Source organism: Dendrobates tinctorius, unplaced genomic scaffold, assembly GCF_039654945.1.
Source record: "Dendrobates tinctorius isolate UK_male_01 unplaced genomic scaffold, ASM3965494v1 ptg000120l, whole genome shotgun sequence".
In the NCBI taxonomy this organism is placed as follows: domain Eukaryota; kingdom Metazoa; phylum Chordata; class Amphibia; order Anura; family Dendrobatidae; genus Dendrobates; species Dendrobates tinctorius.
In genome coordinates this window covers 9,626,224-9,650,126 of record NW_027361788.1, presented here as the reverse complement: position 1 = coordinate 9,650,126, position 23,903 = coordinate 9,626,224, and the positions used below count along the sequence as shown (strand labels likewise).

At 46.5% G+C, this 23,903-nt stretch overlaps 1 protein-coding gene across 1 annotated transcript in view; it reads right to left on the bottom strand.

The window, feature by feature from the left end:
• Nucleotides 1–1,357: 1,357 nt before the first annotated feature.
• The window catches only part of ARPC5L (actin related protein 2/3 complex subunit 5 like), a 36,841-nt gene continuing 14,295 nt past the window's right edge, over nt 1,358–23,903 (bottom strand). The window contains exons 2-4 of the mRNA XM_073590723.1: nt 13,105–13,177; nt 9,146–9,322; nt 1,358–2,756 (exon numbers count right to left, since the gene is read on the bottom strand). Coding sequence (XP_073446824.1) covers nt 2,694–2,756; nt 9,146–9,322; nt 13,105–13,177 — 313 coding nt within the window. The 3' untranslated portion in view covers nt 1,358–2,693. The remainder of the gene's footprint in view (nt 2,757–9,145; nt 9,323–13,104; nt 13,178–23,903) is intronic.

Here is a 23,903-nt window from a genome sequence, read left to right as displayed (position 1 = left end):
GCAGACAGCAGACCCACGTACACGCATATGTGGCACATCTTTCCAGAACGCAGCATGTGTTTACAATGCGGTGACGCTCCATCGCCACACCGTAAATTTCTCATAGACCATCCCTGGCAGTTCCATTCTTTGGCTCAGCAGGAGTCTGGCCATTAGGATCCCTGCAGATCCTAAGAGCAGGAGCTAAAATGTTGGGAATAACCCAATTAATGTTAAGATTGTAGTTCGTGATGAGCGAACATACTGAGATAAAGATGTTATCCGCCATGCTCGGGTGCCTTCGGCGTGCTTGAATATATTCGAGGCCCCACAGCTGCATGTCTCGCGACTGTTTGACAGCCACAACACATACTATACATGTTGTTAGGCAATGTCTGCATATGTTGCGGTTGTCGAACAGTCGCGAGACATGCAGCTGCGGGGACTCGAACATTTTAATCAAACACGCCAAAGTCACTCTGCACCTGAGCCTGGCGGATAACGCCTTATCGGAGGACGTTGGCTCATTACCAATTGTAACCACATAATTCTGAACACTGAAAAAACAAAAACAATTAACTTCCCACGATGTGTTTTTAACTGTCCCAAAAACGCAGCGTACTACAATTCTGGCAAAGTGAATGGGAGTACTGTAAATCTCATGCATATTGTGCTTTCTTTTTATACGCAAGGTAAACTGCGAATAAAACTCTGTAACTTGAGAAAATCAAAAATGCACCGAATAATCATTGTGGGAACTTATTTCTTTTTTCAACTTTTTTCATTGCACCAATGCTAGAAAATAAGATAATTGTACAGGGTCTTCGGTAAAAAAAAAAGAAAAGTTTTTGAGTATATAGTATCTATGTAGATGTGGTTACATAATAGATGACCATACACACGCATAATTAGCATTGCTCAATTTTAGGCATATAATAAATGGGGTAGTTTATTTAATAACTTGAGATGACACCCTTGTCTGTACATAGTGAAACATGTATTGTGCCCACTACTTCTCATATAGATGGAGTGGAGAGCCTATTCCTGCATTGCGGCCCACCGGAGGATTCTCCTGTTCTCAGTTGGGCCAGTCCGACCCTGCATATAACTAAACTTTCCCATTAGAACATACATTTTCTGAAAGTTATACCAATGCATTAAAACATACAGAACACTTTGCAGACTCTCAGATCTACAGTTATAATATATTTATATTATATATATTTATATAATATATACACACACTTTTTTTTTTTTTAAAGCTCTTCAGTTATGAGATGAACAGATTTATTAACAGTAACACCTACAGTGACCAGTTGAGGTGACGGCAAAGGAAAAAATAAATAATCAATCTGTCTACAAACAAAGCCATTTGCAATCAGTGATCCAAGAGATTTATTGATGTAGCAGGCACTTTACAGATAATCCTTCTCGGGACAATATACCCACATTCAGTTTTGTATGAAGCAGGTCTGTCTAATGGATGGTGTTGGCCCCAATGCAGCCTATGGCCCCCAGTTGTCACTGGTGCACACACCATGTACTAGACAACACTGCTCTTCAGGAATATCCCAAAGCCTAAGCCCCTGCTACAGTAAGAGCAACATTGCATGTTCTACGGGAAGGGTCGTTAGATGTAGGTGAAATGGCTCAGAACAACCTACCGGATGAGCCGCCAACACCACCGCCGGCTCCCAAATTCAGCACATTGCCTGCAGCAGGACAATCCTGCCCAGGTCCATGTAAGTTACTGGGTAAAACAAAATAAATATTCAAGGGTGAATCATGCAATGTTGCTTCTAAAGGCAAAAAAATAATAATAATACAAAGTATCAACCAATTAACACAAAGATAAAACAAAAGTCTTTCCATCACTTCACTCATGGAAGCTGTAAGTTTAATAGTTTACAGGTATCAGTAGAGCAGTGGGCACTGCAGGAGAGTGGCCGTCTTTCTCCAAAACACCCATCGTCGGGACAAAGAATACCAGACCGCCCCCAGCGATACTGCAGGTTTAATTTAGAAACATCACAAAACACATTTTTTTTTTTTTTTTATTTATTTTGTATTTCCCCCAATCACTGAGGCTTTGACCCTTTCTGTGCCACAGCAGCTGGCATCTCCTCCCGTGGAAGAAACGACGCACCACTGCCACAGCCTCTGGGGCAGAGGAAAGGGTTAAAGCTGTAATTTCAAGTAAAACCGAACTCAAGGAACTCCTAAAATCCTTTATGTACAAGTTAACAAATAAAAAGCCACCAGTCCTGGGACCCCCAAGAATCGGGTCTGATGCTAATCTCGATGGCATTTTTTATTGTGGGAATTCTAGCTGGCGAGTAAGAGGGGCACAGGATTTGGGACTTTGGCGCAGCCTCGCTACGTGAGCGGTGCCTCTTGGCTTGGTCAGATTTGGAGGTGTCTCTTGGCTTGTTTTAGTCAATTTCGCTGCTCACCCATCTTAAGAAAATTCATCATCTTTGTCAGTTTACATTGCCTTGCTAAGGAGGACTGGTGCTTGGAACAAAATATACCCCATTAAACAAACATACATTCATGTCTCGTCCACAGTCAGTAATAAGAAGCATTCCCAATTGAATTTTCCAAAACAGTTTAATATATAGCACTCTGCAGACCGATGGGCCTCTGCATCCACTCTTCCTTCACTGCGCTGGAGCCCCGGAACATAAACGTCTCCATTCAGCTGATACAGTCTTTTACACAGTTTTCCGTGAGGTCAGAACTCGGACTATGGAGCCAAGGCCTCCTATTACTAATGCCTGTGAGGGAAGGAAAGAAAGACCGTTATATCACTGGCAGACGGATTAGACACAAGTTGATAAACCCATAACCCATACCTCCCAACCATCCCAGATGCACAGGACAGTCCCAATTTTAAGGCGCCGTCCCAGGAGTGAGGACATAGCTACTGATAAATACAATGATGGAGCAGAGAGCCATGGATCCCTAGTCCACTGTTCACTCTATGTAGACACTGAGAATCCCATCAGAACCTTTTGTTCTCCTGACATTCTCATGTGACCTTAACTTCCTGGCAGGAACACCACTTCAATCTCTATATAGAGTGGAGCAGGGAGCCAGCAGTTAGGCAGCAGAGAAGGCGGTAAGTGTTGTCATAGTGGAGCCGTATGTGTGTGTACTGTTGTCGCAGCGGGGCTGTGTGTGTGTACTGTTGTCGCAGCGGGGCTGTGTGTGTGTACTGTTGTCGCAGCGGGGCTGTGTGTGTGTACTGTTGTCGCAGCGGGGCTGTGTGGATGTATTGCTGTCGCAGCGGGGCTGTGTGGGTGTATTGCTGTCGCAGCGGGGCTGTGTGGGTGTGTACTGTTGTCGCAGCGGGGCTGTGTGTATTGCTGTCACAGCGGGGCTGTGTGTGTACACTGTTGTCGCAGCGGGGCTGTGTGTGTACACTGTCGCAGCGGGGCTGTGTGTGTACGCTGTCGCAGCGGGGCTGTGTGTGTGTACTGTTGTCGCAGCGGGGCTGTGTGGATGTATTGCTGTCGCAGCAGGGCTGTGTGGGTGTATTGCTGTCGCAGCGGGGCTGTGTGGGTGTGTACTGTTGTCGCAGCGGGGCTGTGTGTATTGCTGTCACAGCGGGGCTGTGTGTGTACACTGTTGTCGCAGCGGGGCTGTGTGTGTACACTGTTGTCGCAGCGGGGCTGTGTGTATTGCTGTCGCAGCGGGGCTATGTGTGTATTGCTGTCGCAGCGGGGCTGTGTGTGTATTGCTGTCGCAGCGGGGCTGTGTGTGTGTATTGCTGTCGCAGCGGGGCTATGTGTGTATTGCTGTCGCAGCGGGGCTGTGTGTGTGTACTGCTGTCGCAGCGGGGCTGTGTGTGTGTACTGCTGTCGCAGCGGGGCTGTGTGTGTGTACTGCTGTCGCAGCGGGGCTGTGTGTGTGTACTGTTGTCGCAGCGGGGCTGTGTGTGTGTACTGTTGTCGCAGCGGGGCTGTGTGGATGTATTGCTGTCGCAGCAGGGCTGTGTGGGTGTATTGCTGTCGCAGCGGGGCTGTGTGGGTGTGTACTGTTGTCGCAGCGGGGCTGTGTGTATTGCTGTCACAGCGGGGCTGTGTGTGTACACTGTTGTCGCAGCGGGGCTGTGTGTGTACACTGTTGTCGCAGCGGGGCTGTGTGTATTGCTGTCGCAGCGGGGCTATGTGTGTATTGCTGTCGCAGCGGGGCTGTGTGTGTATTGCTGTCGCAGCGGGGCTGTGTGTGTGTACTGCTGTCGCAGCGGGGCTGTGTGTATTGCTGTCGCAGCGGGGCTATGTGTGTATTGCTGTCGCAGCGGGGCTGTGTGTGTGTACTGCTGTCGCAGCGGGGCTGTGTGTGTACTGCTGTCGCAGCGGGGCTGTGTGTGTGTACTGCTGTCGCAGCGGGGCTGTGTGTGTGTACTGTTGTCGCAGCGGGGCTGTGTGTGTACTGTTGTCGCAGCGGGGCTGTGTGTGTGTACTGTTGTCGCAGCGGGGCTGTGTGTGTGTACTGTTGTCGCAGCGGGGCTGTGTGTGTGTACTGTTGTCGCAGCGGGGCTGTGTGTGTGTACTGTTGTCGCAGCGGGGCTGTGTGTGTGTACTGTTGTCGCAGCGGGGCTGTGTGTGTGTACTGTTGTCGCAGCGGGGCTGTGTGTGTGTACTGTTGTCGCAGCGGGGCTGTGTGTGTGTACTGTTGTCGCAGCGGGGCTGTGTGTGTGTACTGTTGTCGCAGCGGGGCTGTGTGTGTGTACTGTTGTCGCAGCGGGGCTGTGTGGGTGTACTGTTGTCGCAGCGGGGCTGTGTGGGTGTACTGTTGTCGCAGCGGGGCTGTGTGGGTGTACTGTTGTCGCAGCGGGGCTGTGTGGGTGTACTGTTGTCGCAGCGGGGCTGTGTGGGTGTACTGTTGTCGCAGCGGGGCTGTGTGGGTGTACTGTTGTCGCAGCGGGGCTGTGTGGGTGTACTGTTGTCGCAGCGGGGCTGTGTGTGTGTACTGTTGTCGCAGCGGGGCTGTGTGTGTGTACTGTTGTCGCAGCGGGGCTGTGTGTGTGTACTGTTGTCGCAGCGGGGCTGTGTGTGTGTACTGTTGTCGCAGCGGGGCTGTGTGTGTGTACTGTTGTCGCAGCGGGGCTGTGTGTGTGTACTGTTGTCGCAGCGGGGCTGTGTGTGTGTACTGTTGTCGCAGCGGGGCTGTGTGTGTGTACTGTTGTCGCAGCGGGGCTGTGTGTGTGTACTGTTGTCGCAGCGGGGCTGTGTGTGTGTACTGTTGTCGCAGCGGGGCTGTGTGTGTGTACTGTTGTCGCAGCGGGGCTGTGTGTGTGTACTGTTGTCGCAGCGGGGCTGTGTTTGTGTACTGTTGTCGCAGCGGGGCTGTGTGTGTGTACTGTTGTCGCAGCGGGGCTGTGTGGATGTATTGCTGTCGCAGCGGGGCTGTGTGGGTGTATTGCTGTCGCAGCGGGGCTGTGTGGGTGTGTACTGTTGTCGCAGCGGGGCTGTGTGTATTGCTGTCACAGCGGGGCTGTGTGTGTACACTGTTGTCGCAGCGGGGCTGTGTGTGTACACTGTCGCAGCGGGGCTGTGTGTGTACACTGTCGCAGCGGGGCTGTGTGTGTACGCTGTCGCAGCGGGGCTGTGTGTGTGTACTGTTGTCGCAGCGGGGCTGTGTGGATGTATTGCTGTCGCAGCAGGGCTGTGTGGGTGTATTGCTGTCGCAGCGGGGCTGTGTGGGTGTGTACTGTTGTCGCAGCGGGGCTGTGTGTATTGCTGTCACAGCGGGGCTGTGTGTGTACACTGTTGTCGCAGCGGGGCTGTGTGTGTACACTGTTGTCGCAGCGGGGCTGTGTGTATTGCTGTCGCAGCGGGGCTATGTGTGTATTGCTGTCGCAGCGGGGCTGTGTGTGTATTGCTGTCGCAGCGGGGCTGTGTGTGTGTACTGCTGTCGCAGCGGGGCTGTGTGTATTGCTGTCGCAGCGGGGCTATGTGTGTATTGCTGTCGCAGCGGGGCTGTGTGTGTGTACTGCTGTCGCAGCGGGGCTGTGTGTGTGTACTGCTGTCGCAGCGGGGCTGTGTGTGTGTACTGCTGTCGCAGCGGGGCTGTGTGGGTGTACTGTTGTCGCAGCGGGGCTGTGTGGGTGTACTGTTGTCGCAGCGGGGCTGTGTGGGTGTACTGTTGTCGCAGCGGGGCTGTGTGGGTGTACTGTTGTCGCAGCGGGGCTGTGTGTGTGTACTGTTGTCGCAGCGGGGCTGTGTGTGTGTACTGTTGTCGCAGCGGGGCTGTGTGTGTGTACTGTTGTCGCAGCGGGGCTGTGTGTGTGTACTGTTGTCGCAGCGGGGCTGTGTGTGTGTACTGTTGTCGCAGCGGGGCTGTGTGTGTGTACTGTTGTCGCAGCGGGGCTGTGTGTGTGTACTGTTGTCGCAGCGGGGCTGTGTGTGTGTACTGTTGTCGCAGCGGGGCTGTGTGTGTGTACTGTTGTCGCAGCGGGGCTGTGTGTGTACTGTTGTCGCAGCGGGGCTGTGTGGGTGTACTGTTGTCGCAGCGGGGCTGTGTGGGTGTACTGTTGTCGCAGCGGGGCTGTGTGGGTGTACTGTTGTCGCAGCGGGGCTGTGTGGGTGTACTGTTGTCGCAGCGGGGCTGTGTGGGTGTACTGTTGTCGCAGCGGGGCTGTGTGTGTGTACTGTTGTCGCAGCGGGGCTGTGTGTGTGTACTGTTGTCGCAGCGGGGCTGTGTGTGTGTACTGTTGTCGCAGCGGGGCTGTGTGTGTGTACTGTTGTCGCAGCGGGGCTGTGTGTGTGTACTGTTGTCGCAGCGGGGCTGTGTGTGTGTACTGTTGTCGCAGCGGGGCTGTGTGTGTGTACTGTTGTCGCAGCGGGGCTGTGTGTGTGTACTGTTGTCGCAGCGGGGCTGTGTGTGTGTACTGTTGTCGCAGCGGGGCTGTGTGTGTGTACTGTTGTCGCAGCGGGGCTGTGTGTGTGTACTGTTGTCGCAGCGGGGCTGTGTGTGTGTACTGTTGTCGCAGCGGGGCTGTGTGTGTGTACTGTTGTCGCAGCGGGGCTGTGTGTGTGTACTGTTGTCGCAGCGGGGCTGTGTGTGTGTACTGTTGTCGCAGCGGGGCTGTGTGTGTACCCAGAAACTATACACAAGCTGACAATGACAGGATCTTAAAGATCTCACTGGATCATATCAATGCCGCTATAATTGGAGAAAGCAGGAGAGAAGGACGCCTTTGAGATGCCAACTTCATTTAAGCAGCATTATGACAATCACATATGATGGCAGTAGAGTAACAAGAAATTTACCGTATTTCTAGGTACTGTCACTATTGCATTTTACTACCTACCGAAAAATGATTACAGGTGAGGGATGTAAAACAGGAATAAGCCGATTACACAGGGAGCTTTGACTAATGGTAAGCGAGCCTCCGAGCCGTGAGCTGCCTGACCGCCTGCAGACAGTGATTACACGTGCTGCACAATATATAGTGTGCAATCTATGCATAAAGTTGCCAAAAGTAAAAATAAGAACCAACAAGGATGCTGGATGCACTACAATATGATCACTAAAATTTACAAGGTGCCACCAAATGCATGGAAACAAACCTGGGGAACATATGCAAAAAAAGACCATGACATATAATCAGTGCACACTTGAATATCCATAAACGTATAATTTTATTAATATCACAAACATCACGTGTATTCACATACACAATCTGATGAACACTTCTCAATTGAAGAATACCGTAAACTTGTGTCTTATAGACATTACTCCCTCTGTAATTGATGTGCTGCTGTCTCTGGGGACGCCCTCCACAGCCATCTGTCTGTATTCATGTATAGCAACAGGGTATTTTTGCAATGGAGAGGTGTTCATTAGATTATGGATGTGTACACATGTATAGTTTGCACATAGAAGTCAAGTTTACGGTGTTCTTCAATTGAGAAGTGTTCATCAGATTGTGTATGTGTATACATGTATAGTTTGCACATAGAGTGCAGTTCACAGCTGTCCCCTAGTGGACATGGGCACGGATTGTTGGTTTTAATTGTTTTTAACCCTTGAGTGTTTTTTGTAATGTTAATAAAATGATACGTAAAAGTAAAAATAAATCGCTAATAATCAGCAGCTCATCTATGAACACCTACTGATTACATGTGGTTCGAAACAATTTGCAAGACTCAGTCCATCAGCCACATCAATCTGTGCCCATAGGACAGGAGCATAGAGCCACTTCGTACCGGACGGTGGCTGCTCTTTTGATTAGCCGGCCTGGTGTAACATCACCGGCTGGCTAATAAGAGGAGCCGCTGATGAGGTTCACGGGGGTCCTGTCCAGCAGCCACAGATTACTGATGGGGCAGATGGACCGGATCGTGCCAATTTGCACCAATTGTGTGCCATGTTGCTTGGATGAAGATGTGCCAACCTTGACAAATGAGAACCACGTTGGGGACGCTGGAAGCTCTATCCACCAGATAACACTGACCTGGACAAGAGTCCCACAAATCGATCCGCTCATCTCTAATACAAACACTACGTGACAGCGCTCTGCAAACATTGTACGCATGAAATCCAATATTCCTACCAGTGAAACCATGGGGTTCTTAGCGCACAAACTGATGGAAATGTGTGAGACCATCTGCATCTTTTCGGGTTTTGTCCTATAGAGACTACACTCTGTGCACCTCAAGTGAAGTGGGGAAGAATAACGTACAGCCATCTTGGAAACATGGCACAAATGGACCTGAGATGCATAATGCAGAAAATCCAGACTGGGCAGCACTACCTATAGTAGTAGTAGTAGAATACACAGGTGCAAGTACATCGTGTTCTCGCCACAAGCAGGTGGGCTATACACTTTGATCAAAACGTGTGCTAGGAACCTCGAGGTTTGCATAGTGCTTTTGCATTTCATTGTCCCGTTTCTTCCACATATATGTGATGTATGAACCCCTGACGTCTTCCACTACTTGACTAGGTCTATATCGTAGGAGCGAATATTACCGCAGAGGATTTGCCCCCTGAGCTCCATGTTGGAGTCTCAATGGAAAACCACATTGCAGGACCATGTAGAAACACCGTTGGTCTTCACTGTTCTTCCCAGTTATGGTCACCGCATGGTCTGCGCCGGTGATGAATGGGGACGGACAGTCGCTCGTTCGTCATGCACTTTTTTCACTCCTACCTTTTCGTGCCACTGTAGCAATATAGCACTGCTGTTCTCTGTGGGCTTTTCAAACCCCTTGTAGATATATTTCATTAGCAGGTCAATCCCGTTCCGATCCAGTGTTTTTACCGCTTGCTCAATCTCGTTACTTTTAAAAGATGTCAGGACCTTCAGTACTATTGCCTGGGTACGTTCCTACGGTCAGAAAGTGGTGAGAGTGTCAGTACAGAGGCAGGAACAAGAAGAAACAGCATTGACCATCTTCCAACATTGCCTGCCTGGAAAACCTGCAAGGTCCTCTGTACTCTTGAATTGTACCGTTCCTCTAATGTTCCTCCTGGAAATGAGTGAATACATTTGACAACTGGGTATTATCCAGCCCCTTATGAGAACGATGTTCGAATCTCAGAACGGGCAGGAAAACGCCCGGGAGAGGCTTGTGAACAGTCTACGGGTCATGCTGCACTGACCTCTGGCTCGGTGGTATGCCCAGATGCCCAGTGTGGTTACAACAGGGTGAAAGAATCTGTGTCCCTTCTCTTCTAATCTTTACTATCTAATGTAAAATCTGGCAATAAAGATTAGAAGTGACCCTTCACATAGAGGATAGATTCTTCCAACCTGCATGGATTCTTATAAGAGGCCATTCACACTGTGTTTAGGCCCCTTGTGTTGGATGTTCTGCCTGAATTTAAAAAAAAAAAAGTTTAAATGGACTCAGTTTGTGCTTATTTACGGCACGGTCCATCTTGTTAGATTGGCACAAGAACGGGCAATGTCCTAGAAGAGGCCATCCGTGAAAACAGATCATCCATCTACAAGATGGTCCATACCTTATTGATGGGTGGAGGTCCGACCGCTGGGAAAGCGGCACTTTTATGCCTATTGGAATAGGTCAGACGCCCAACTGCTGCTCCATTCTTTCCCTATGGGACTGCCAGAAAAAGCCGAGCCCAGAGCTCGCCAGCAATATAGGGAACATGTGGAGCCCAGATTAGGCACGCACGCTGCCACTACACTCTGACGGGGATAGTCTATCGATCAGAGCAGTTCCTAGCGGAGTCCTGTAGATATGCGATAACTTTTCACTGGACAACCCCTTTAAAATTTGAGAACAAGAAATAAAATTGAGAAAGTCACCCTGTCAAATCTAGCTGTCAGTACTGGCTGACCTTCCCCACGGGAATTACATTGGACGGGCCCACACGTGTTTAGAGATTCCGTTCATCTGTTCCGTTTAAGGAACAGATACAGAATTCATGTCCAAAACCCCCACTGATTATTATGGGGTCCTTCTGGGTTACATTATGTACCTGTTTTTAGAATGGAGGTGGTTTGGGAGGAAGCGTTCGCCATGCTTGAATTTTTTCACCATTCCCTACACACAGCTCTGGCAAAAATTAAGAGCCCACTGCACAGTTTTATAAAAATCAGCTTCTCTACATGTCTGACAGCCATTCCATTCCAGTTGAATTCCAACCAGAGAACACCTCATTCCACTTATTGTGCTTCTGATTAGGTGATCACCTGAACCAAATCTTATTTAACAAAGGAAAGTATAAAAACCCTGCTGTGGTGTTCACAATCCTCTTGCAATAGGACAAGCTGGATGGCAAAACAAGTGCTAGTAATATCCCAAAAGTAATAGGAATGAAAAAAATAACCATGTCAAAGGAGTTGAAAAGAAAAGTTGAGTGAGGAAAAGAAGGGCTCCATTCTGGCTTTATTAGCAGATGGATACAGTGAGCGTCATGTTGTCTCCATCCTTAAAATTTCTAAGACAGCAATCCATTACAACAAGGTCAAGCAGGAGATATTGGGGTCAACAAAGCTACAGACCGGCAGAGGGCGAAAATGACTCTCCACTGACCGGGATGACCGTCATCTTATTTGAATGTCATTCAGCAACCGCAGGATGACATCAAGTGACCTACAAAAGGAATGGCAAATAGCAGCTGGGGTGAAGTGCACGGCAAGAACAGTTCGTAACAGGCTCCTAGAGGCAGGGCTCAAGTCAGGTAAAGCTAGAAAAAAGCCTTTCGTCCTTTCATCAATGAGAATTAAAGGAGAGCCAGGCTGAAGTTTGCCAAAGACCATAAGGATTGGACCATAGAGGACTGGAGTAAGGTAATCTTCTCTGATGAGTCTAATTTTCAGCTTTGCCCAACACCTGGTTGTCTAATGGTTAGACGGAGACCTGGAGAGGCATACAATCCACAGTGTCTTGCACCCACTATGAAATTTGGTGGAGGATCAGTGATGATCTGGGGATGCTTCAGCAAGGCAGGAATTGGGCAGGCTAATCTTAGCGAAGGACGTATGAATCAACCCGCATACAAGGTTATCCTGGAAAAACAGTTGATTCGTTCTGCTCAGGCCATGTTCCCCAACTCTGAGGACTGGTTTTTCCAGCAGGACAGTGCGCCATGCCACACAGCTAGGTCAATCAATGTGTGGATGAAGGACCACCACATCAAATCCCTGTCATGGCGAGCCCAATCTCCAGACCGGAACCCCATTGAAAACCTCTGGAATGAAATCAAGAGGGAGATGGATAGTCACAAGCTATCAAGCAAAGAACTGCTTACATTTTTGTACCATGAGTGGCATAAGGTCACCCAGATGCAGTGTGAAAGACTGGTGGAAAGCATGCCAAGACTCATGAAAGCTGTGATTAAAAATCATGGTTATTCCACAAAATATTGATTTCTGAACTCTTCCTGAGTTAAAACATTAGAATTGTTGTTTCTAAATGATTATAAACTTGTTTTCTTAGCATTATTTGAGGTATGCAAACACTTTTTTTTGTGTGTTATTTTGACCATGTCACAAAATTTAGTGCTTGGAGATTCAGAGACATGTCAGTAGTTTGTAGAATAAAAGAGCAATTTACATTTTTACTCAAAAATATACCTATAAAGAGAAAAATCAGGCAAACTGAACATTTTGCAGTCGTCTCAATTTTTGCCAGAGCTTTATATTGGAATACAGAGGGATCCCTTAGTGATCAGTGGGGTCCTTCTGCTTGTTTGCATTGGTTATGCAGTGAAGACATTTTTGGATGAAGGTTTTGTTTGCTCCTAAAACAAAAATTGCTAAATGCAAGTGTGAACCCAGACTTAGAAAACGTGCTAATAAAGGTTTACCAACTCAGACATCAGAGTGGGGTGTCAATCAAGCACGGTGGGGCTTAGTGGTTAGCACTGTCGCTCCGCAGCACTGGGGTACAGGGTTCATCTTCCACCAAATATAACATTGGCAAGGAGTTTGTATGTTCTCCCCATGCTTGCGTGTGTTTCCTCCTTCACATACTGATAAGGAATGTAGATTGTGAGCCCCAAAGGGGACAGTGATGATAACGTCTAAAGTGTTGAGGAATTAATGGCATAATATAACAAATAAAATCAAGCCAGGAAGAGGATGGTACAGTGTGACTATTCATGAGCGGCTCCGCCCCCTTGACTCATTACAGCCATGTAACTATACCACAATACAGACCATCAGCATTGTGAGCCAGTTACAGTTACTACAAGTGTTACGGTTTGGGGGTCCTAATCCTGTTTGCAGAGTCCCTTTAACACAGAAAATATTAGAACAACACAGCATAACCTTAAAAAAAGACAATCCCTTTAATTTCGGATACAATCTTACACACAGTTAGAACCCATCTGGACCTTCCTCATGAACAGCAATCATTCCCTAGTCACAGGATCGGTGACAAACTTACGATTGGTGGGGGTTCAAACGCTGGGACCCCCACTGAATCCAAGAAGTGGATTCCTATGGCCCCTGTGTGAATGGCAATGCAGTGTATGTGTAGGACCTTCATTGTCTTAAAACACAGCATTTATCATATATAAGAAAATTTAGCAGAATCCCATTGCCTGCATCCAACAATACGGCCAGCACCATCAATGTTCAATCCCGCTGTTTCCCGGAAAATGATTGATGGCTCCAGGTTGGAGTGGCGGACTCACCTTTACTATTTGGTTTTTGGAGTTGACTGGAGAGTTCCGGAAGGCAGCGTGGAAGGCGCGGAGCAGGTCCCCTGTAAGGAGCGCTGTTAAGGAGGATACCGTAAAGAAATGGAAGCCACAAATGACCAGGGCAGGGAAGACATGGAGAAATATTCACTCAGGATTGGTGCATAAGGTATATGGATCCATTCACACAAAGCAAAAAAACGGATTATTCAGCCTCATATAAGCTGCTATGTGCTCACAAACTTTAACTGTATAATAAAGCATAACTTTTTTTTTCTTTACTATCAGACCCTATGTGCCATGTACACGGCTATCCAACTACACAGTGATGGCATACATAGTGCCCCATCCCCAATACTCGCCTGCCACTGCCTATCCCGGGGATCGCGTGACATTATGTCATGCAATCATTGCAGCCAGTCAGCGCTGGCTCCACTCTCCCCTCGTTATGACAAATTGAGAGACAGCATCTGCAGCTGTCACAGCTTCTTGATTACCTATGCGTCCGAAGGCGGGGACAGTGACGCCACCACTGATTGGGCACAGGGCTCACGTGATCCAACTACCCACAAGACCCCCGGGAACGCAAGTGCCGACACGGCTAGAACTACGCCATAGCGGAAGGCAAGTATAAGTGCTTTTATTTTAACAGGGGCAAACATTCATCCTAATAGTGGAAACCCCCTTTAAATCACCAAAAAAGCAGCAAAAATGCATTACTGCGTTCTTTGCACTCATTACTTTCTATGGTGGAAAAAAAACTGCTGCAAAAACACTGAAGGACTTGACGCTGTAGTATTTAAATTTTGTCGGAAAAAAAAACAAAAAACCAAGCGTGTGCATGAGATTTGTGAAATCTCAGCTTTTGTTGGTACTTTAAAAAGCAGCTTTTAATTTGCATTAGAAAAAGAAAAAAAAATGATGCAAAAAAACGCAACATGTGAACATTGCCTAATGAGTACGGGGAAGAGCTGGGTCAAGTACTGCATATCAGGGGCAATGAAAAAATGCCAGGTTATCTGGGCGAGTCACCTTGTAGATACACACATATGGGAATACCTGGCTTCTTACTATTCCCTCGTGACGTCTCATATTGTAAGACAGTACATGATCCAAGGGCACCACCATAGGGGACATTCCTCCCTTATCAGTTACACAAAGGTCAGCAGTACGGTCCCATTCTCCACCAACCGACCCCGGCAGGTAACATGACCAATACTCAGGTAAATTCTCAATTTTTGAGGACAATGCTACAAACAGATCTAATAGTCTATTAATCATATGATCACAAATGACTGTCTCTTCACCTGTTCTCCCGCCGGTGCCGGAAAACACCGATGGATCTCTAGACAAGAATAGCGTTGTTTCCATTACTGTGCGAGCCATTTACTATATTTTGGGCTGTCCATGTGCCATGTCTGGAGTCCAGGTCCTACGTATCTATCATCCAACGCGTTTCTTATGATCAGGCATGTTTCCCTCTAAATGATTTATCGTGGAGGAAATCAATCTTTTGTCTTTCTGAATATTAAAGGGTTAACCAGCGTCATTGAAATTATCTATGAAAGAACTAAAAAGCTTGTCCCATAAACATATCACCTATTCGCAGGGCGGCAGGCATGAGTGCTGCGGAGCTGACCATTAGGAGTGGAAGAAAAAAAGGTAATGAGCATGTGCGGCCACTGTTCCAGTAGTGGTGGTCGCACATGCTCACTACCACTCCATTCTCAGAGGACAGAAACGAGACCCCCAGCGATCATAGATTTATAGTCTATCTAGTTGATAATGATTCATATTTATACCTCCATGTTTAGGTTTCAAAGTACAATTTATCTAAAATAAAAGGGATTTTCCACTTTAAAAAAAAGTGGTCCCCAGAAAACAGCAGTCACATAAAACAAAATCAAACACTCACCCCTTGACAGGTCCAGCGCCGACTCTCTAACATAGACTGCGTACATCAGCGCTGCAGTTAATCACAAACTTCAGCATCTCTGCTGATGTAGACAACATGCGCAGCCAAGATCAGTGATTGGCTGCAGCGGTGATGCAAGCTGTAGCTGTGGTGCCAAAATACACATTCGAGAGCAGCGGCGGAGAGCCAGTGCTGGACCCAAAGAGGGTGAATGTTATATCATTTTGTGATTTTACATGACTGCTGCTCTTTGGGGACCAGTTGGGAGAGCTTTTTATAGGGGTATTCCACAGAGTAAGTGGGAAGTGTAACCACTTGTACTCAAGCTGATCGCAGGAACGGGGTCCTGTGTCCCACGTTTGCATCAGACAGAGGTGCACAATATTGCCAACGGCTGTCAATCCCATAGTAGACTTAATAAAGATCATACCCCCCAAAAAAATCCATTAACGAAGGCCACCGGACCACCAACATATCTGTAAAGTTCTTGTATTGTACAGATCCTGTACAGCCTGCAATGCAATACAGAGCTGCACTCACAATTCTGCTCCTAGTCCTTGAAAACTGTCCATCTAATAATGCTACAATAGTGCCTAAAGTTAAAAGTACACTTCCAAATACATGATTTATCAGGGTATGCTTTGTAGAAGTACTGTGTTTCTAGCTCTGAAGCCAGTTTAATTGTAAATGCAGCCTGGGAGTGTAATATAGGCAGGAACGGCACAATTTACTGACGTTCTCAATACTCCCAAATAACACATTGTATGGGAAAAGCCCACATTACTGAAGTACACGTGTTCTACTTACACTGGTGTGCTGGAAAACTGACAATCATTTTGAAAGATCTTATAAAACAGGACAAACCTGTTCACAGGATAAACAATGCCGGAAATGTGTCAGTCATTAACCATCATTACGCCACGCTGGTGGAGAACAAGCAATGGGAAGATACTATAACCTGTGTTACAACAGAAATGTACAAGGATCAGAGAATAAAGGGAAAATTACCTACAGTAATTAATGCTAAATGTATTTCTATGTTCGTACAAATATTCAAAACAAATATCAGGTATACATAACCCATGATCCACCATTCACAATAGGTGATGTCACAGCTCACCATCTCCTGCACCATGACTGATGACACCTCTATATACAGTAGATAACACAGTATCCACCATTCACAATAGGTGATGTCACAGCTCACCTCCTCCTGCACAATGACTGATGACACCTAAATAGAGTAGATAACACAGGATCCACCATTCACAATAGGTGATGTCACAGCTCACCTCCTCCTCCTGTGCAATGACTGATAACACCTCTATATACAGTAGATAACACAGTATCCACCATTCACAATAGGTGATGCCACATCTCGCCTCCTCTGCAATGACTGATAACACCTCTATACAGTAGATAACACAGTATCCACCATTCACAATAGAGGTCACAGCTCACCTCCTCCTCCTCCTGTGCAATGACTGATAACACCTATATACAGTAGATAATACAGTATCCAATAACAATAGGCGATGTCACAGCGCACCTCCTCCTCCTGTATAATGACCGAAAACACCTCTATATACAGTAAATACAGGATCCATCATTCACAATAGGCGATGTTACAGCTCACCTCCTCCTCCTGTATAATGACTGATAACACCAGGGCTGTGGAGTCGGATTCATTTTGGTGGAGTCGGAATAAAATGGACCGACTCCTAAAATATATAATAAATTGGGTACAGTAATTCAATGCAGAATATGCTGAATATTTTTTCATAGGAATTTGGGAAAGTTATGAAAATATATAAATGGCTGTTCTATTCCTGATCTAAGGCTACATTCACACAGCGTTTTTGCTGCGTTTTTTGTGGATACGTTTTTCAGCTGCAAAAGCCGATCAGATTTAAAAAAAACGGCATCACCTGAAAGGTTTTTGAGCTCATAGATAATATTTTCAATATCAAAAGCAGATTAGAAATCTGCTCTATATATCCATTTATCCATATCTGTCTCCATATCTTATCTGTACCAAAAAGAATGAAAGCCGGGTAGCACACAGACTAACACTTCCTGCCAGGCAAAGGAGGAGGAAAGAGCATCTCTAACATCATTAACAAGATATTTTGTAAGTGACAAAGTTACTGTAACAATGACAGCAGATATGTCTAAAAGACAGCTCATACAGCTTGTTGTGAAGGACGGTGTACCATTAACATTATTTGCACGACCAGCTTTTACAGCTCTTAATGGAGAAATGGCCCCCAAACTTGGTGATTCTCTGGAAAGAGAAAGTATTAGAAAATTAGTGATTGAAGAAGCCCTTAAGGTACTGTCACACTAAGCGATATCGCTAGCAATATCGCTATAACTTGTGACGTTAGCCGTTTGCCGGCATTGACGTTGAAGAGCTCCAATCCTCGTGCTGACAAGAACTCCAGATGAGTGGAGATGTGTGGCTCCGCCTTCTTTCTCCGCCGCAAGGGGTTTGCCTAAAGAGTCATGATCAACCGTGAGTGTACCTCTGTTTTTAATCCCTTTATTTTATATTTGTACTGTACATATTTTATGTCTCAACTTTATAGCAACTTTTATCTGTAATCACTGTCCTCTTTCGGAAAATAAATGATTTGATATTTAGTCTGCCTCCATGCTCTAAGAATCGAACTATACGCCTTTGATAGATAATCGCTACTAATTCAAGGGGTTTGCCACGGACCCTCTTAATTTAACACTGTGAATTAAGTAACCGTGACTGGTGGCAGCGCATTGTGTACGGCTATTGCGGCTTGCTGGCAGTACAGAAGGGTCTTATATTGCTGAATGAGGGGCTGCGGCCACAGCATTGATAATTCCCTTACTGCAGAAGCCTAATTGCCGGTTCACAACAGGCAGCCCGTCCGGCTAGCGACATCGCTGTGTCTGATACTTACCTACAACCCGCTCCCCCTCTGGTTATCGCTGATCGCGCGAGAACGTTCAGGACCGCTTCTCGTCGTCAGCTTCCTGCTGTGACGACGAGCGTGGAGCCAGGCGGGAGGACGCAGGATCGCCCCGTCTGACAGGTAAGTAGCGACCCCCGTCCCCAGCGATGTCGCTGGTGAGATCTGCCTGTGTGGCAGCTCACTAGCGACCACTTAGCGATGTACCAGCGATCCTGACCGCGTCATATTGGTGGTCGGGATCGCTGGTACATCGCTAAGTGTGACAGTACCTTTAAACAAAAGGAAGATCTTAAAAAGACTCTCAAAAGACGCTTCATGTTTCTTAAAATGGATGCCTGCACACGTCACAGAGTGAACTATTTTGCCATCAATGTTCGATATGTTTGTGACAACAAAAATTGTTACCAACACGCTGGCAGTAAAAGATGCTGCTGTTATGAGCTTTAGTCAGTTTCTCCAGGCCTTAGTGGAAAAAGTTCTGCAAGATTACAAACTCAAAAAAGAACAGGTTCTTGCTATTGTAACGGACAATGCTTCAAACATAAGTACAATTACACTGATGAATGAGAGTAATGAACAACAGCTAGAGGAACATTTAGGATTCAGTATGTTTGAGATGGAAGGCCACAGTGCTGTTCATGTAACTGAGGAGCAAACAGATATTACTACAGAAGAACAGCAAAATTATACTGTAGAAATAGATGATCTTGTTGAAGCTGCTTCAAAACCCTTTCATATTCATCACATGCACTGTGTTGTGCACAGGCTGCAGCTGGCAATAAGAGATAGTCTGCAAGAGGGACATGCTGGAAATCTGATTGGAGAAGTGAGGAAATTGGTTATTGCCGCCAGAACCCCTAAAATTGATTCCATCTTGAAGAGACGTGCTGGAAAAGGGCAATTGTTGATCAACTAAAACCGTTTCTTATAGATATGGCGAACCCTCGGGTAACCCTAAATGAAGGTCAATGGACACAGGTGGCTGAATTGAAGGAATTGCTTAATCACCCATTTACTGTGACTAAAAAATTACAAGCTGAGGATTTGACTCCTGGCATTTTCATGAGGGAGCGGAAGAACTTGCTATTTTGGTGTTTAATCGCAGATGGCATTTCTGCTTCAATGAAACGGAGAGAGACACAGCTATTGGAAAATAAAATTTTTCTGGCAGCTGTTTATGTGGACCCAAGTCATTGTATATTGCTTGATGATCAACAGCTTACTAAAGGAAAAGAAGCTCTGACTGAGGTAGCAGTTAGGATGAGTGGCCTACAGGAGGACTGCCAGGTGCAAGAGGACTTGGGTCCTGACAGTGCTACTGCTGCCATATCTTCATCCTCATCAGCTGAGGACTTTGACAAGTATTTGGATGACATGGAGCAGGCAAAGCGTTGCCACAGGAAAAAGATTTCACTCCGTCTCCTATAGCAAGCAGATTGACCATATTTCAGCAAAATGTTTCACTTGCTCTTAAAGAAATAGAAAAATTCAACCGTTCATCAAAACTGACTGTGCATGAGGCAATTCCTTTATACCCGGAAATTGTTAGAGGTGTTGCCCATGTGGTTACGGCTTTGCCTCCAAGCCAAGTTAGTGTAGAGAGGTTGTTCTCTGGCCTTAAAATTATTAGGTCAGATTTGAGGTCATCTATGAAGGAGGATCTGATGGAGGCAATTCTATTTCTTAGAACAAATTCATAGACTGCACAAATGTTATTTAGTATGTTTTTGTTGAAAACGGTTTTTGCCACTTATGGTTTATTACATATTGATATATATATATATATATATATATATATATATATATATATATATATATATATATATATATATATATATACACACACACTCACTGGCCACTTTATTAGGTACACCTGTCCAACTGTGTGTTAAGACTTAATTTCTAATCAGCCAATCACATGGCGGCAACTCAGTGCATTTAGGCATGTAGACATGGTCAAGACAATCTCCTGCAGTTCAAACCGAGCATCAGTATGGGGAAGAAAGGTGATTTGAGTGCCTTTGAACGTGGCATGATTGTTGGTGCCAGAAGGGCTGGTCTGAGTATTTCAGAAACTGCTGATCTACTGGGATTTTCACGCACAACCATCTCTAGGGTTTACAGAGAATGGTCCGAAAAAGAAAAAAAATCCAGTGAGCGGCAGTTCTGTGGCCGGAAATGCCTTGTTGATGCCAGAGGTCAGAGGAGAATGGGCAGACTGGTTCGAGCTGATAGAAAGGCAACAGTGACTCAAATTGCCACCCGTTACAACCAAGGTAGGCAGAAGAGCATCTCTGAACGCACAGTGCGTCGAACTTTGAGGCAGATGGGCTACAGCACCAGAAGACCACACTGGGTACCACTCCTCTCAGCTAAGAACAGGAAACTGAGGCTACAATTTGCACAAGCTCATCGAAATTGGACAGTAGAAGATTGGAAAAACCTTGCCTGGTCTGATGAGTCTCGATTTCTGCTGCGACATTCGGATGGTAGGGTCAGAATTTGGCGTAAACAACATGAAAGCATGGATCCATCCAGCCTTGTATCAATGGTTCAGGCTGGTGGTGGTGGTGTCATGGTGTGGGGAATTTTTTCTTGGCACTCTTTGGGCCCCTTGGTACCAATTGAGCATCGTTGCAACGCCACAGCCTACCTGAGTATTGTTGCTGACCATGTCCATCCCTTTATGACCACAATGTACCCAACATCTGATGGCTACTTTCAGCAGGATAATGCGCCATGTCATAAAGCTCGATTCATCTCAGATTGGTTTCTTGAACATGACAATGAGTTCACTGTACTCAAATGGCCTCCTCAGTCACCAGATCTCAATCCAATAGAGCATCTTTGGGATGTGGTGGAACGGGAGATTCGCATCAGGGATGTGCAGCCGACAAATCTGCACCAACTGTGTGATGCCATCATGTCAATATGGTCCAAAATCTCTGAGGAATGCTTCCAGCACCTTGTTGAATCTCTGCCACGAAGAATTGAGGCAGTTCTGAAGGCAAAAGGGGGTCCAACCCGTTACTAGCATGGTGTACCTAATAAAGTGGCCAGTGAGTGTATATATATACACTCACTGGCCACTTTATTAGGTACACCTGTCCAACTGTGTGTTAAGACTTAATTTCTAATCAGCCAATCACATGGCGGCAACTCAGTGCATTTAGGCATGTAGACATGGTCAAGACAATCTCCTGCAGTTCAAACCGAGCATCAGTATGGGGAAGAAAGGTGATTTGAGTGCCTTTGAACGTGGCATGATTGTTGGTGCCAGAAGGGCTGGTCTGAGTATTTCAGAAACTGCTGATCTACTGGGATTTTCACGCACAACCATCTCTAGGGTTTACAGAGAATGGTCCGAAAAAGAAAAAAAATCCAGTGAGCGGCAGTTCTGTGGCCGGAAATGCCTTGTTGATGCCAGAGGTCAGAGGAGAATGGGCATACTGGTTCGAGCTGATAGAAAGGCAACAGTGACTCAAATTGCCACCCGTTACAACCAAGGTAGGCAGAAGAGCATCTCTGAACGCACAGTGCGTCGAACTTTGAGGCAGATGGGCTACAGCAGCAGAAGACCACACTGGGTACCACTCCTCTCAGCTAAGAACAGGCATCTGATGGCTACTTTCAGCAGGATAATGCGCCATGTCATAAAGCTCGAATCATCTCAGATTGGTTTCTTGAACATGACAATGAGTTCACTGTACTCAAATGGCCTCCTCAGTCACCAGATTTCAATCCAATAGAGCATCTTTGGGATGTGGTGGAACGGGAGATTCGCATCAGGGATGTGCAGCCGACAAATCTGCGCCAACTGTGTGATGCCATCATGTCAATATGGTCCAAAATCTCTGAGGAATGCTTCCAGCACCTTGTTGAATCTCTGCCACGAAGAATTGAGGCAGTTCTGAAGGCAAAAGGGGGTCCAACCCGCTACTAGCATGGTGTACCTAATAAAGTGGCCAGTGAGTGTATATATATATTATATAAATAAATAATCGATATTACAGTGTATTACATGTTTACAATTTATTACAGTTTTTTGTGTTCTAAAGTTGTATTCCAATAAATATTATGTTCTATCTAAATATCTTGATTATTGTATCATAAAAATGATTTAATGTCTGATGTTCACATTGTACTAGAATACATTTTTCACTTAAATATAAGCAATATATATGGGAGTCGGAGCTGCAGGTTTGGCTTAAGGGCATGTCACACTAATCGCTAGCAATATCGCTATAACTAGTGACGTTATAGCGATATTGCTAGCGATATCTCTGTGTGTGATACTTACCTACGACTGGCTCCCCCGCTGGTAATCGCTGATCGCGAGAGAACGTTCAGGACTATTTCTCATCGTCAGCTTCCTGCGGCGCTTCCTGCTGTGAAGACGAGCGACGTGTGGAGCCGGGCGGGAGGACGCAGGATCGCCTGGTGTGACAGGTAAGTAGCGACCCCCGTCCCCAGCGATGTCGCTGGTGAGATCTGCCTGTGTGGCAGCTCACTAGCGACCACTTAGCGATGTACCAGCGATCCTGACCGTGTCATATCGCTGGTCGGGATCGCTGGTACATCGCTAAGTGTGACAGTACCTTTACCGACTCCACAGCCCTGGATAACACCTATATACAGTAGATAATACAGTATCCATTCACAATAGGCGATGTCACAGCTCACCACCTCCTCTTGTATAATGACCGAAAACACCTCTATATACAGTAGACAACACAGGATCCACCAAGCACAACAGATGATGTCACAGCTCACCTCCTCCCCCTCCTGTACAATTACTGATAACACCTCTATATAGATAACATTGTCAATGGTTGATCCTGTGTTATTACAGCTCACCTCCTCCTGTACAATAACAGACAACACCTCATCCAAATAAGTAGGTTCTGTTATTTTATCATCTATTTATATTGCCACCGTATCCCAGAATTCCCAGCGGAGGAAGTTCACCGACCGCCATACTGGGAACACCCAAGTGATGGCTGTCTCAATATGGAAACTGCTGCTGGTACCCACCTATTGCGCGGTACCACCAGCGGAACACAGTCGCACCATACACACAAACTCTATACGCTGTACGCACCAAACACACACTCTATACGCACCACACACTCACGCAGCCTCTTGCGCGGTACCACCAGCGGAACACTGTCGCACTGCACCTGCGCGAATTCTGCGCAGGTGCAGTGAATCACTCAGCTGATCCCAGCAGCAGATGCACGACGTGTCTACAGGCAGAGGAAGCCGGTCACATTAAAGGAGTTTTCCCATGAACGAAAGTTCATTTTAAAATTTGTCTGTGTCTGACTGTGTACAGAATATACCACAGCCCCTGAGCAGGGGAGGAAGCAAGACAATACTGACATTACAGCAGGAGATCGCAGAGGATACATTCTGTGAGGTAAAATATTTCACTGACTGTTTTTAAACAATATTTTACCACACAAAATGTATCCTCTGCGATCTCCTCCTGTAGTGTCAGTATTGTCTTTTGCTTCTTCCCCTCCCCAGGAGCTGTGGTATGTTCTGTACACGGTCAGACACAGGGGTGAGAGAGACAGGGCATGGGGGGAGACAGCTCAAACGGGACAGCCCATGAGGGGAGAACACAGCACAGGAAGGAGAGAGACAGCAGACAAGGGGGATAGCACATGGGGTAGACAGGTCAAAGAAGAGAGCACAGACGGGAGAAGTCAGCACATGGGGAAAGAGAGAGTGGATAGGTGGGTGAGCACATGGGGGGAGAGATTCTCAACACTGCAAAGTCTGCCCCCTTCATGACATTACTGCCCTCCCGATGCGATAGCATCAGGCCTCCATTTAGTAGCTAATATCTACATGGAAAACTGGAAGTAGGAGTCTAAAATTGCAAGAAAAATATTAAATTAAAAAATGATTTACACCACAGGTGA